A 16,092-nucleotide genomic window follows, 5' to 3' on the forward strand; every position below is an offset into this window, starting at 1 on the left:
GCAGCATTTTTATTTTCTCCATATATATCAATAAAGTGTGAGCGCTGATGAGCGGGACTCCTCCTCCAGTGTGAAAAGACACTTCACTGAGGACAGACTCGTGTCAGTCATGTGTCAGCGTGGAGAGAAAGTCACACTAAACTTACAGGAGATTGATAGAGAAACACTGCAGGTTATATTCAGCATCAAAGCCTGTATCTACACACACAACTTACACACCTGATGACTGACTGCTCACTAATGAAGCTTCAGTTCACACACAAAATACTTGATCTTTGTTATAAATACATAAATCATATTAAACTGAACATTTTAAAGTTGATTTTGATCAAATGTGTATAATATCAAGTGTATTTTACTATACTGTTATTATGTTCTCACCAATAGCACACTTAACAGTAGTTAATAGATTATTAAATAAACTGGAATGGTTGTGTGCAATAAACAGACAATTTTTATATCACATCTGTAAATAAACATTTCTTTCTTTTCCACCTATATTCATATGCCTTTATATTCAACACATTTGTGGCTGTTTAATATTGCAATGCATAATTCCTCCAGCAGAGGACAGCAAAACACTCATTATAAAGAGAAGCAGAAAAGAGTCTGGTGGTCCATGTTAGAGCTTCTCACAGCTACATTTTTATTGGCAGAAAATGTAAATTAGCCTACTTTGTTTACAGCTACTATTTTAATTTATTAGATAGGGTGAAGTCAGCAAAATTGGCACACGTTTTTGGTAAACTGTGTATTAAATACAAATAAATATATTCTACCTACACTTTTAATGTTTTAAACAAATGCTCAAGGTGTCTTGAATATCCATCTATGGTTGTTTGAAGGAATATGGGTGATTTTTTTTTTAAATATAAAGATTAAAAACTGAATAGAACCCATTTTTATTCCATAATAGCCGACCGTTGTTGGAGCTTATTTTGAATTATATTTTTCGTTTGTGACACTAGAGGGCGTATGAGTATTTTGAGTATAATTTTAAGGTGATAATGGGTTTCTGGTGCGCTAATTGAAGGTCAACACACTTTTTGACCGTGGCTTGGTGAGAGTTGGATTGTGCAAGACTATGATCATGCCTAACAGTATGTTTTGAATTTTACAGTGTAACTTTCAGTAATTATAGTGTATTAGTATAAGTATAAGGAAACACAATTTTAAGTTTGGGAATAAAGCTGTAAAACAACCAAGATAATTAATATATATATATATATATATATATATATATATATATATATATATATATATATATATATATATATATATATGAAGAGTTCAGATGCAAAAGCCTCTAAATGCCATTTGAAATTTTCATCTTTAATGATGATTTTTATCAAACTTGTATATTTAAGTTCAGTAATTTCACTTAAATAACAATTAATACGTAATTATCATTGCCATTTAAGTGAAATTACTAAACTTAAATATACAAGTTTGATAAAAAACATCATTAAAGATGAAAATTTCAAATGGCATTTAGAGGCTTTTGCATCTGAACTCTTCATATATATATATATATATATATATACATATTTTTTTGTATTATAGAACTAAGGGGTACTTATTATGATATAACAAACTTACATTTGGGAGCAATTTAGCAAGACAAGACACTGCGTACCTTTTTGAAATAATTGTGTACCAATATAAGCTTTTAAAAAATTACAGGGACATATGCATTTATTAAGTAATCTTTTCAACAAAAGTGCACTGTAAATTAAAACTATTGCAACGTTTGCTTAAATATTCAGGAAAGATAAATAAATTAATTAATCAAAAATAAATTAATCTGATCTTGTACTCGCTAAATTCCACATTCATATAAATATCTTGCTAAACCTCTTTTTTTTATTTTTGAAAGAACTAAAAAATGAAGAGTTCAGATGCAAAAGCCTCTAAATGCCATTTTAAATTTTCTTCTAAAATGACCATTTTTATCAAGCTTGTATATTTAAGTTCAGTAATTTCACTTAAATGACAATTAATAGGTAATCTTCATTGCCATTTAAGTGAAATTACTGAACTTAAATATACAAGCTTGATAAAAATGATCATTTTAGAAGAAATTTTCAAATGGCACTTAGAGGCTTTTGCATCTGAACTCTTCAAATACATCCTTTACAATAAAATGTTCTCAGACCAAAATTTTTTCAGTGTCATGTAATTCTCATAATACCCTCATATTGAGGTAAATAGTTTACTCTTTCCATTAGATAAGAAGAAAATATATATATTTATTTTATATAATATATTTATAAGTTTACCTTGTCTTAATGAATGTAATGTCCTGTAAACATATTCAGCACCCTTTAAATTATTTGGCAAATGATTGATGCATGTTTTATTATGCCTGTCTGAGTAAATTCATTTTTGAAAGAGTTGAAAAGTTGTTGAAAAGAAAAATCAAGAATGTTCAGTCCAACCTCAGCCTGCAGAAGAAGCTAATGCAAAATATTCACTATCAACCACAAAATAAGACTAAAAAACTGTTTCAAATTATTTAATGTATTTTACATTTAAAATGGAACATTTCATAATAAACTGTGCAGTTGAGAACGGCGTTTCAATGTGTTTTTTAAAACAATTTTTTATTGATTTTTTTATTGTTTTTTTTATTGATGACCAAAATTATATTCACAATTATATTTGCATACCTTTTTGTTGTCATCGCTCAAAATTTAATTTCAATTGCATTGGGAATTGTCATTGGATAGTGCTGTCAACTGCCTAAAATACTGTAATTTGCCTAAAAAAATACATTTACCTTTTGTCCAATATCCTCCAAATGCTCTTTAAAACAATATTAATCCATAAAGTTCATAAAAATGAATGAATTGATTAAAAAACATATCTTTTGAGTATGCACTGATATAAAAATAAAAATAACAGGCCAAATACTGAAGACTGAATATTTCTAATGCAAGGCACTGATGCATTAGAAACAACAGAATAATCCCCCAGTGCTCCAGTTACTGTAATATGATTTGACGAACATGAAGTGGGTGTGGTCAATAAGTCACATGGCTCCTCCCTCTTTATTTGACCCCTCCCTCACATCATGATAATCTATTTTTAAAAACAAAAGCAAATTCATATTTTTCATTGTGATAAATGCATCAATATTTTGTTTAATAAGCAACATAACCAATAAAAACAGATATAGGTTATAGAAATATTACAATAACCTACCCTACAGGTTTCTCTCATCTTCATTGCTGTTCTTCACATCATCATACTCCTCCTGATCTCCCTCTGATTCACATGAGAAATAAAACCATTATAATTATAAAATAATTATAAAACCATAATACATTATAATTTGTAAATCAGCTTGTGTCACAGATGATGTGTTTGATTTATTTCACCTCACAACTGTCTGAGATTATTAGATTTACTCCTGATAAACTGGAATAAATGCATGTGACTCACCTGTGACATCTATAGCATTCTGTCCAATAATAATGACATCATCATAATCCTCTGGTGTGTCCACTGCACATACATGAAGATATAAACAGGACAAATGTTACTTCATCATATATGTATCATGTCAAATGTATTTTGTTAATAGTTTGAATCAGTCACATTTGTGAAGAATGTGAACTCCACCAAATCTACAACACAGAGCTGAAGGCACTAAACCAAAAGCAATACATTTAAAGCCACTCTAACCAAATAATTATATTATCGAATTCAATAACATTTCTGTTCTGCTCTCCAGGTCTTTGTGCAATGTTGTTAAACCCAGCAGTGATTTTCTCGTTTCTATGCACTTTTCTTTGCATTTCGGGATTAAACTCAACAGCTTTGGAAATCTCTGCAGTCATGACACTGTTCACTTCTGATTCGCCATTTCTTCTCATTTTTGGTCTTGTGAATCAAAACAAGCAGTTAGAGAAGTGATGGCTTACAGCGATTGGCATTGGTGAAGTCAATGTTATTATTTTTTTTTTTTTGGAGGTTTGAGCTGAACTGAGACGAATATCTACGTTTCATTGTTAGTTCGGCTGTACCATCATCTCAGAGCCGCCTGACACATCCGCATATATTTTCTGTAGCCATCTTCTCATATTTGCCACAAAAGCACTTGTATGACAAGTAATGTAAACATGACGCAACAGGTCCCTCGCATAAATGTAATTTCGCTTGTACGTAGCAAACTTTATCACAGTATGTGTTTGTAGTTTCAAAAAATGTGCCAACGTTAGTGTTTGTGTGTGTCTCTGTGTGTGTTTTGCACATCCATAATTGCAAAGGGGACGCGATTACAACTCTATAAACATAAATGCATCAAATAACCATTCTGGTCCATTCTCATTTGTGTTTATTCTGCCGGAGTCTCTTCGTCATCTGGGTCTGATCAGAGATTTATATATTCCGATTCAAACATGTACGGCTGAACGACATACAAAACAATGGGTCTCTCACTCTCAACCATTCTGCTTTAGGGTGACCACCATCAAACAAACCAAATGTGGGACGATTACTACGTTTGTGTGGAACAATGTGGGACATGTTACCAACACTAAAGCATAACCTGAAACTGTTATATAATGTCTATATAACGTAATAAAAACATTCTGCCTTTCAGCTGATAAAAATACTTTGTTCTTTAATCTCTTCCAGAAAACACCATTACATCACAACATGTCTTCATTGGGAATTTATATATATTTATATATATTTATATATCACTATTAATGACCTTTGTCTCAATAATCTACTTTCTGCTTATTAATAGTTAGTAAGGTAGTTTTTTTTTTTTTCATAGGTCTGACCACTGGTAATGACATCATCATAGCCCTCTGGTGTGTCATCTACAAGTTGAATAAACTTGAATGTATATATTAATTTGTACAGTGTATAATAACAGAGAGAACTAGCCTACAACTAGAAGTGAAGCAGCACCTGTCTCACAAACTGGTTTTGGAACATGAATGATCATCACAGTATCCGGATGTGTTTGCATTCACCATCAGAACAAAATATGAATATAAAATAATAAAGATATTTGCAGAATTAAAATGCTTTATGATTTTAATCATCTGGTAATGAAATTACAAGTTTACAAAGCCAGTGTGTGATATTGCTATTCAAAACATCAGAGTCTATTATCTTCAGTAGAGCTAACTAAGCATTGTATATTGGGGTGCACACTCACAGGTCAAACAGGAATGTGTGAATTTGACTATACATTTTTTCTTTTTTCTTTTTTTTTTTTTTACAGTTTGCATATCACTTCTAACCTAAGACCCCATTTACACCTGGTATTAAAATGCGATCTGTATCCATATAAGTTATCCGGATAACGCGTTATATGCAGATTTAATGGATTGCACGCCACCAAAAGCAACAGATAGGCTATGAGCTGCATTTTATTGATCATCAGCTAATTTCAAAATCAAAGACATCAATAAAAGAGAGTGGCAACAGCACTGGTAAGATCATTTCGTTTCTTTGCTTGAAGATGATTGTGTGTTAAGCGTCTGTGACTTACTTTCACTTTTATTTGCGATGTTTGCATGTTGGCTTGATGAATAGACGCTCAGCTGCTCATCTGCGGTGATGCGTGCAGTAGGCCTAGCGCCGTCATATCTGACTATAACATGACATATAACACACTCTCACTCGTTTGTTTTTTAGCATTTTTGGGAGGAGTAAAATATACGTGATTTCAACAACCAGATTGCGTTTACACCTAGTAAAGATCTGGACACAATGCGAGCCAGACTACCTCCAGATGTGGTAAGGCAGATCCGATCATTAACATGCGTTTTTTTATTATGCGGATAATTTATCTGGACACAGATCGCATTTTAATACCAGGTGTAATGGGGTCTAAGAGAAGCGAATCAACATCTTCATTCCCAGAATTCAGTTCTTCAGAGACGAGACTCCCTCCTGTTAACCCTCTGGGGTTGTTCGGCCCAAATGGACCCGAAGAATTTAAATAAAAATTTTTTTAAAAATCACAGCTTCCTCGGAATGGTCCGAAATTTGGTGACTTTGTTGGTATTTGGTATTTGAACACCCCAAAAAATTGTGGACGGGATGGATGTGATGTGACCGTTTTTTTTGTGCGTACAATCTACAAATCAGCCACGATCTTGAAAAAAAGCACACAACAGTGAAGGAGTGAATCTATAAAACATAAAGAGTGCAAAACAGACATATCCACACACACACACCGGCACCTGTCTACACCTAGACTAACAGACATATGAACCCTTCCTTATTACCCTCAATACACACAGGAAGAAATAATCACTGACACACACACATAAACATGCACCTGCAGCTCTGTGGTTTTCTGAGAGGAATTCTCTGGTTTAAAGCCGGAGGTTTAACGGGACTAATAATAGATGAACATCAAGTGTCTGACAGACTCTTTATTAATCATATTAGATAATTTTCATGTGTCATGTCTCACCTCTCTGAGTGAAGTGATTGTGTCTGTGATGAATCTCCTCATAAACGGCGTCAGTCGTCGTCTTGTGTCTCCTCTTAGAGAGATCTGTGTGTGTAGACAGACAAACCTGCTGTCAGTTCACAACACATGACTGATCACACACTGAATAAGACACACTATGACAGTCTCTGGATCTCTCCTACCTCTCCTCATCACTCTGTTCTGCTGAACCAGTATAAGCAGTGGCACTAAGAGCAGTACGAGCAAAACTCCCAGTACAACCACAAGCACAGAGAGAGACGCTGCTGGAGGAGTTTGTGGAGGAGTGACTGATGTTGAGCGCACTGTCTGAGAAACTGGACGAGAAGCTGATGTTTTTATGGCAGGAGTAGTGGACACTGACAAATCTGACAAAACACACACAAACACATTCAAAATCATGCAAATAGACAAAGATTATTAGCATAAAATGATGACTACTATTGTTCAGTGTGTTGCTGTGACCTGCACATGTGAGTCCAGCGTGATCTTTGTGGGAACAGTCAGTGTGGTTCTTCAGGGAGTGAGGACAGTCCCACAGGTGAATCTCATTCCCTCTGCACTCGACTCCGTTCATCCACACAACACCTTCACCAGCACCAAACACTGAATTCCCATCAGCCCTCAGTGCGTCTCCACAACCCAGCTGCCTGCAGACCACCTGAGCATCGCTGATGTCCCACAGATCAGCACAGACTGAACCCCACACAGCGTTATGATACACCTCCAGCCTCCCAGAGCACCGGCCCAAACCTCCACTCAGTCTGAGAGGAACATGATCTAAAACACACACAGCAACATCACTGACTGCCTTCAGCACATTTACAACAAAACACAGAAACTTAACTAAGACGGCTTTAAATGTATGATTAGTGGATTACATTTATGAATTTGCTTACGATTTGTAAATGTAAATAAATTCTTGTTTAAATGCACATTTTAATAGAAAACAGTCTTAAATTAAAAATCTTACTTGAACACTGTCTCTGGTGAGGAGATGGTGAGGTGGAACATTTCAGACGACTCCGAGGAGACTCAGGATTCTCCTTATCTGAGATTAAATATTAAGAGGATTGAACATTAGGACACAAAAATCATAATGTCTCTCAATAAAACTTATCAATGTAAAAACATAATTTAAGCCTCATTAATCATTTTAGGCTCTGTCCATCCAATTAGCTTAGTCTTTCAGAAACAGTTTAGTCACCACATTATATACAAACGTTGTGTTCAAAGAAACATAACCAGTGAAACCATCTTACATTATTTATTCAATCTCACCTGAGCAGGTGACTTTGGCCACTTCATCATTACTACAATCATTCTGTCCCCAGGGTGAAGATGGACACTGCCACAGATTTGAATCATGTGGTCGACATTTCACTTTATCCAGCCAGTTACGAGCTGATTCTAGTCTTGGTGTAGAATCAGACAAAACACCAGATCTTCCACAGTTCAGCTCTTGACAGATCAGACTCGCTGTGTCTCTGTCCATCTGGTTCCAGCACACATTACCCCAGGATCCATTGTAGAAAACCTCCACATTCCCTTCACAGCCCTCAGTTAACCTGATCTCTTTAAACTCTAGATGGAAAAGGATTTAAAATATCACCAAAATAACTGGTTGATACGGCTAATGCATGCTGCTAGCAGTGATAGCATCTGAAAAAGATACTTAAGATGCATAATATATTATAAAAAAATATAATTATGTACTACTTGATTCTGCTTGGTCAATAAAAAATATTTAAAAAGTAGCGGCATCATGTTTATCAGACCATCAATACAGTAAGATGGTCTTTGTTGCTAAATATAACCCATCCGCTCCTGATTATCCTGGTGTTTATTTAGCAAAAATTACCATCTGTACATTATTCCTTTAAACATTTGAAATTTTATTTAAAAATCAATCAAATTACTTTACTCTTCACCTGAGCACACGACTCCTACATCCTCCTTGTGTTGACAGTCATGTTTCCCCCAGCCTGGAGAAGAGCAGTTCCACAGGGACGTCTCATTCCCCTCACACTCCACCTCATCCAGCCATATGTGTCCAGAACCAGCACCAAACCAGGCTGGTACCTGCTGGTTACTGAGGGCCACTCCACACTGCAGCTGTCTGCACACCACATGGGCATCTTTAATATCCCAGGAGTCATCACACACTGTCCCCCATGAGCCGCTGTGAAAAACCTCCAGCCTCCCTGCACAGTCTCCCCCAGAACCCACCAGCCTGATGGACCCGCGGCCTGATATTCAGAGAGAGAAAAACACATTATTGATCACCAACAACTGAAGAATCTGCCCAGATGTTGTTGTGCTCACCAAGGCAGGAGATTGACAGCTGTTGTGTGGAGCTGCAGTTGAGAGTTTGTGGAGAGCTGCAGTTCCCCAGATGAGCTTCACTCCCAGAGCACTGGAAGCCCGTCACACACTCATGACTGTGTTCAGGACTGGATGAAGAGGAGCCGGAGAAGTTCAGCACAGAGCCACAGCCCAGCTGTCTGCAGACCACAGAGGATTCAGTGAGACTCCAGGAGTCCAGCAGAACTCTCCTCCAGACCTGATGGATGGAAACTTCCAGCTCCCCCTCACACTGTCTCTCTCCAGACAACCGCACCAGACCGTCATGAACAGCCAGAGAGGAATCTAGAGAGAAGATCTTATGTTTTATTTGCAAGTTTGGTAATGTGATTTACATTAATAATACATTTATACATGAGAACTGAAGAGAACTGAAATATAGCATTTATAGGTATATAATTGAGTCTTTCAAGAGCAAGAAATCAATGACGTCTTCTAGTAATATGGACTCACTAGAGCAGATCACTCCAAAATGCTGAGGACATACAGCTCGACTCCATGAAGAGACGGAACATTCTGAGAGTTTTGTTTCATTCCCGTCACAATCAAACACATCAGCCCAGATTTCACCACTTCCCTCTCCAAACCAGTCTGATCCCACAACAGACACAGCAATCCCACAATTCAGCTGTCTACAGAGGACACTGGCAGCTCTCATATCCCAGCATGCATCACACACTGTGCCCCATTTACTGAGGAACTGACGTTCAACTCGACCAGAACAGATGTCAGGACCATTGACTAGTCTGAGGTCAGTGTAACCTGGACAAAGAACACAGAGCTTACTGAAACTGATCAAACTAAGAAGAAACCAATAAAATAATTACATTTTAGTTGACAATTTGATTTCTCTATAGAAAATCTGAACATTGACATTTTACCAGAACATATCAGTCCCACGTCGTTGTCATGGGTGCAGTTTATGTTATGTGAGGTCGATGATGAACAGTGTTGAATGTGTGTTTCATTTCCTCTGCACTGAATCTCTTGAGTCCACATCTGAGCATCTCCTTTTCCAAAAGCATCTTCTCCCAGCACCTGTACAGGAGCCCCACAGTCCAGCTCTCTACACACAACCTCTGCATCCTGCTGGTCAAAGGCAGCGTCACACACCGAACCCCATCGTCCTCCACAATACATCTCCACTCTCCCAGAACACAGGTGAGACCCGTCCACAAGTCTTGACCTTCCGAAGTTTATTGTTTCTGAATATATTTACACAAAACAGAAGACCATCTGTTTCCATGATTATGATATGGAAATAAAACAGCAGTCCTTTTATTAGTAATATATTTTATAAATAGATAAAATTGAGTTGTAAAGACAATAAAATATACTATTCAGCAATTAGCTGCTTATGAATTGCTCTAACAAAAAAATACATTCAATTATTTAAAATTTATGTTCATCAATGAAAGTCTGATCAGTGATGCATTAATAGAGTGATGTATGGAGCCGCTCACCAGTGCATCTGACTCCAGCATCTTCATGATGACCACAGTTATGAACACCCCATCCTCTTGATCTACAGTTCTTCAGAGTTGACTCTGATCCACTACAGCTCACAGCATCCATCCAGATTGGTCCTGATCCTGGTCCAAAGTGAGCACTACCCACAGCCTCTACAGCCTCTCCACATCCTATCTCTCTACACACCACTCCAGCATCAGTCTTATCCCAGTTGTAATGACACACTGTTCCCCACTGACCATCATGATGAACCTCCACTCTACCAGCACACGGACTGTTCCCACCAACCAACCTCACAGTCTCAAAATCTGTACATGACAGAGAGAAAGGGATTGAATCATCCAAAGTCAAGAAACATAAGATGTAAAAGTTAAATATAAATGTAATATTTTAAATCTGGGCACGAGTGTATACCAAATTGGTTTCCTGTAAAAGCTCAAATCATTTCTAAAATCTAATTGATAATTAATGATATAGTGTCACAAGATCTAAAGTTTCTAGATATTATAATGCTTCTATTTGTAATTTTCTGCTTCAGTTTCTGGCGGTCTAATGCCATCATAGACAAACTGCTTATTTAAAAAAGTAATATTTTACATCTTTAGTTAATTTTGTACTTACCAGATGTGTTTATAGTGACTATAGAGGAGAGAAAAACGAGTGTCAGAAATCCCTCCATCTTCTTCTGCTCGTCACACTGTTTGTCTGATCCTGTTTCTCCTCTGCTCCCTCACACACACACACACACACACACACACACACACACACACTGAAGAAACTGGCTCCTGTCAGTCCCCTAAAGAGAGAGAGACTCTCACAGCTGCCAATGACACTCACTGTTACCTTATTAGACAAAACAGAGGAAATCATCAAACATAATCACTGACAAATCACAAAGCAGCATTTTTATTTTCTCCATATATATCAATAAAGTGTGAGCGCTGATGAGCGGGACTCCTCCTCCAGTGTGAAGAGACACTTCACTGAGGACAGACTCGTGTCAGTCATGTGTCAGCGTGGAGAGAAAGTCACACTAAACTTACAGGAGATTGATAGAGAAACACTGCAGGTTATATTCAGCATCAAAGCCTGTAACACACACAACTTACACACCTGATGACTGACTGCTCACTAATGAAGCTTCAGTTCACACACAAAATACTTGATCTTTTTTATTTAAATATAATTCATATTAAACTGAACATTTTAAAGTTGATTTTTGATCCAATGTGTATAATATCAAGTGTATTTTACTATACTGTTATTATGTTCTCACCAATAGCACACTTAACAGTAGTTAATAAATAATTAAATAAACTGGAATGGTTGTGTGCAATAAACAGACAAGTTTCTTTATCACATCTGTAAATAAACATTGCTTTCTTTTCCACCTATATTCATATGCCTTAATATTCAACACATTTGTAGCTGTGTTTAATATTGCAATGCATAATTCTTCCAGCAGAGGAAAGCAAAACACTCATTATAAAGAGAAGCAGAAAAGAGCATAATATATACACTCACCGGCCACTTTATTAGGTACACCTGTCCAACTGCTCGTTAACACTTAATTTCTAAGCAGCCAATCACATGGCGGCAACTCAGTGCATTTAGGCATGTAGACATGAGGCGTTTCTCAATAGGTGTGTTCGACATCGCCTGCGGCTGGATGCAACCGATCGGCGAGAACAGCCGCGTGCAGGCAGGGAGGAGCTGCAAACGGAGACGTGAAGTCGGACAATTTCTGGTTCCCGTAGTGACGGCTCACGTGGTGTTTGCATGCTTATACCACAGCTGAAGTGAAATAAATGCAACATTTGCCAAATAAACAGATATTTCAGATATTTCAGACACATTTTCATTCAATACTTTACTGCTTCATACAGCATCTGTTTGAACTAGAATAAAGTTCAAAATAAGCCTATAATCAATGACGTGGAATCAACGTTTTTTAATCAGTTTTATTATGATAAACATGACACAATATAACATTGCGACTACATTAAAAGAGTGTTTACTGTTATAAAATACTGATTTGTGAGCTTTAGTGGAACTAAACGTGTGAGAATAAACACGAAACGCACGTGATCGTTGTCATGCGGTGAATCCGGCGAATCGTGGAACAGCTGTGACATCATCAGAGCTCGTGCAGCCGCTCTTCAGAAGCTGCGCTGGCTGAGTCCTCCGGCTACTCTCGTAACGCTCTCGCGGTACTTTGATGGCATATGTCACAGTCACGTGGAGTCAGCGCTGCATCAAGTCGGACAAAATTTCTAACCGGCATGCACTGTTTCAAGTCAGCCGCCGATCGGTCTGCGCAGAGCTGCATGAAGTCGAACAAGCCTAATGTCAAGGAAGGATCCTCGGGGAAGCCGGAATTTCGAGGATGCTACGTCATCGACGTCCGTCGAAGGACTGTTCCAATGTCGAGGATCCTCAGAATTTCAACCAAGGACTGAGTCCTTCGTTCGGAAAATATCCCATACACAGGAAAGGATGCATATGTGTAGCCTTCGCGCTCTTAAATCACCCACAATCCTATGCGCAGCTTTGCTATCTTGTTCAAAAAATAAAAAAATGTCGACCGTTAGCGGAGTCGGAGTGATAACGGCAATATGCTTTCAAATGTAAGCAAGTATAATTTCAGTTTAGCCATTTATTTAATGTTTGTTAAACTATTTAACATATCGGCTCAAATTTGCTGAGGGGATTTAAAGCTGTTCCCTTTTACTGGTGATTAACTTTTTAATTTTTACTTCATAGCCTTTTTTGTTGGTCACATATTTTACAATTGCATGTGTTTTAACAGCTAACGTTAGATCATGTTGCTATATGGACGTAGTTCTGTTAACTCCGGTAATATAATCGTTTTTGAATGAATAAACTCCTTTTTAAATCAATATTTTGTGTCAAATTATTGATTTATTTGGTAGGTAGCCATGTTATAAGTGGGAAAATGTATAGCGAGGCGGTTGTTACAGCGAATACAACCGGCTGATCAAGACCTCTGCTTTAGAGTTTGCGGGGTTGTATTCACTATAACAACCGCCTGGTTATACATTATCCCTTTATTTATTTATTTTTATGAGGACTGACAAGACAAAATAAGGACTGTCAAGTGTATTTAAACAGTGCAGTACACCAGCACAATGATTTTTGCAGCGCCGAAGCGGACCTTTCACTGATGTAATGACGCAATGACGTGCACTTGCTAGCATGTTCCATTTACATGTTCTCCGAACGCTAAAGAGGACCCTTGCCTAGCCTCTGAAGGAAATGACTTGGAAGGACCCGTCCTGCCAAGGAAGTATCCTTGACATTGAGAAACACCTATGGTCAAGACAATCTCCTGCAGTTCAAACCGAGCATCAGTATGGGGAAGAAAGGTGATTTGAGTGACTTTGAACGTGGCATGATTGTTGGTGCCAGAAGGGCTGGTCTGAGTATTTCAGAAACTGCTAATCTACTGGGATTTTCACGCACAACCATCTCTAGGGTTTACAGAGAATGGTCCGAAAAAGAAAAAACATCCAGTGAGCGGCAGTTCTGTGGGCGGAAATGCCTTGTTGATGCCAGAGGTCAGAGGAGAATGGCCAGACTGGTTCGAGCTGATAGAAGGGCAACAGTGACTCAAAAAACCACCCGTTACAACCAAGGTGGGCAGAAGAGCATCTCTGAACGCACAGTACGTCGAACTTTGAGGCAGATGGGCTACAGCAGCAGAAGACCACACCGGGTGCCACTCCTTTCAGCTAAGAACAGGAAACTGAGGCTACAATTTGCACAAGCTCATCGAAATTGGACAATAGAAGATTGGAAAAATGTTGCCTGGTCTGATGAGTCTCGATTTCTGCTGCGACATTCGGATGGTAGGGTCAGAATTTGGCGTCTACAATATGAAAGCATGGATCCATCCTGCCTTGTATCAACGGTTCAGGCTGGTGGTGGTGGTGTCATGGTGTGGGGAATATTTTCTTGGCAATCTCTTGGGCCCCTTGGTACCAATTGAGCATCGTTGCAACGCCACAGCCTACCTGAGTATTGTTGCTGACCATGTCCATCCCTTTATGACCACAATGTACCCAACTTCTGATGGCTACTTTCAACAGGATTATGCGCCATGTCATAAAGCTGGAATCATCACAGACTGGTTTCTTGAACATGACAATGAGTTCGCTGTACTCAAATGGCCTCCACAGTCACCAGATCTCAATCCAATAGAGCATCTTTGGGATGTGGTGGAACGGGAGATTCGCATCATGGATGTGCAGCCGACAAATCTGCGGCAACTGTGTGATGCCATCATGTCAATATGGACCAAACTCCCTGAGGAATGCTTCCAGCACCTTGTTGAATCTATGCCACGAAGAATTGAGGCAGTTCTGAAGGCAAAAGGGGGTCCAACCCGTTACTAGCATGGGGTACCTAATAAAGTGGCCGGTGCGTGTACATAGACGCCCTATTGGCCGCTTTGGAACGTTGCTGCGATACGTCAACGTGTCTCCAACGGGTCCGCCATTTTGCGGAGGTCAAGACTGCATTGTAATTAAATGAAAGTAAACGGGTGAGCTGCGTTTTTCTGGATAAAAACATTCTTGGATAAGAATGGTGAAGATCCCCATACTGAGATATTTAAGTTTGCTCATTGTGGAAAAAGCATTTTATGTGATTGACCAGATTTTAGCAATAACATTGATAACTGATGGATCCTTTATGATAATAGCCTATGTTGTGGTACAACTGGGCATACCGTGCAATGCAAATAGTAATTATAACATAAAGTGAAAAGTAATAGTAAATAGTTTAGTCAATAAAATAAACAAATAGTATACAGCAAATAAAATGGTATGAATACATGTAAAAATATTGATAATAGTTTATTAATAATTCTATAATAATAGCAATAGAATAAGACATTTCAACTACAGAACACACACAAAAAATATATTTAATTTAGCTCTTTGTGTTAAATTTCAGTTTTATTGATCAGTAATAGGCTAACCAACAACAGAAGTAGCTTCAGTCAAACATGCAGCAGGATACATACAGCCTAATTATAAAGTTATGAAACTTTACTTTGCCCTCAGCCAAAACTATTTACCAGGGAACCATTTATAGATTAATGAGACCAAAGATAAACACAAATCATACGAATTATATCTCATGTTTAACCTCTAGACTAGAGACATCCGAGCCAGCGGCAACCGTCAGAAGCACTGGCCGTGGTACGGCTGTTCCAGGCGGGGGAGACGAGCGCTGGGCGGGGGCGCAGTTACAACTCCGAAAACTTCAGATCAATTTTTTAAATAGGCTCTATCTTTATAAACAAACCACATATTTGAGCTTTAAACAACTACATTGTCGACTGAAAAACTATTAAAACTACATTGCGTGACACAATAACAGTAGTATTTAATCTATAAACGTTACTTACTAATTAAATCATGACCAAATACAACCAAAATCAAACGTTCAGTCTTACTTGTGAAAGGTGCTTCCTCGAAAGCTGTTTTCAGTTGTGTGACGATTTGTCCAGCCCCAAGCAGCACACAAACAGGCATTTTTCTCAATTCCTGGTATGAGAGGTATGGGAAAGTTGCTCTCCCCAATATGGCGGCGCCGTTGACGTACGCTCCAGCGGCCAATAGGGCGTCTATGGTGGTGAGAGTTGGATTGTGCAAGACTGTGCTCATGCCTAACAGTATGTTTTGAATCAGATATTTTAATGAAATTATACATATATATATATATATATATATATATATATATATATATATATATATATATATATATAT

The 16,092-nt window shown here is 37.9% G+C and overlaps 1 protein-coding gene across 6 annotated transcripts; it reads right to left on the reverse strand.

Moving 5' to 3' along the window:
* Window positions 1–2,329: 2,329 nt before the first annotated feature.
* Window positions 2,330–15,928, reverse strand: LOC148965162 (scavenger receptor cysteine-rich type 1 protein M130-like). 6 transcript variants are annotated; one of them, XM_089127285.1, is made up of 16 exons: window positions 15,780–15,901; window positions 11,341–11,401; window positions 10,919–11,140; window positions 10,291–10,605; window positions 9,709–10,032; window positions 9,281–9,589; window positions 8,789–9,112; window positions 8,395–8,712; window positions 7,745–8,047; window positions 7,437–7,514; window positions 6,929–7,243; window positions 6,628–6,831; window positions 6,446–6,529; window positions 3,445–3,507; window positions 3,205–3,267; window positions 2,330–3,081 (listed from the first exon to the last, which is right to left on the reverse strand). In XM_089127285.1, the coding sequence occupies exons 3-15, from the start codon at window positions 10,974–10,976 to the stop codon at window positions 3,206–3,208; spliced, it is 2,757 nt and encodes a 918-aa protein (XP_088983411.1). In that variant the 5' UTR covers window positions 10,977–11,140; window positions 11,341–11,401; window positions 15,780–15,901; the 3' UTR covers window positions 2,330–3,081; window position 3,205. The 6 variants fall into 6 exon arrangements, with proteins under 6 accessions (XP_088983411.1, XP_088983407.1, XP_088983409.1 ...); XM_089127281.1 differs by lacking the exon at window positions 11,341–11,401 and having other exon boundaries at window positions 10,919–11,026; window positions 15,780–15,927; XM_089127283.1 differs by lacking the exon at window positions 11,341–11,401 and having other exon boundaries at window positions 10,919–11,093; window positions 15,780–15,914.
* Between the last annotated feature and the right edge of the window lie 164 nt (window positions 15,929–16,092).

The sequence above is a fragment of the Pimephales promelas genome, chromosome 24, assembly GCF_988280905.1.
Source record: "Pimephales promelas chromosome 24, fPimPro1.hap1.1, whole genome shotgun sequence".
In the NCBI taxonomy this organism is placed as follows: Eukaryota; Metazoa; Chordata; class Actinopteri; order Cypriniformes; family Leuciscidae; genus Pimephales; species Pimephales promelas.

Bases quoted from the DNA above. Each gene is read 5' to 3' on its own strand.
- LOC148965162 (XM_089127281.1), bottom strand. From the start codon at position 15,858: ATGCCTGTTTGTGTGCTGCTTGGGGCTGGACAAATCGTCACACAACTG. The intron at 9,590-9,708 runs GTAAAATGTCAA...TTCTTTGTCCAG, and splicing joins CGTGGGACTGATATGTTCTG to GTTACACTGACCTCAGACTA. The intron at 3,508-6,445 runs GTGAGACATGAC...ATGTATGTGCAG, and splicing joins CAATCACTTCACTCAGAGAG to TGGACACACCAGAGGATTAT.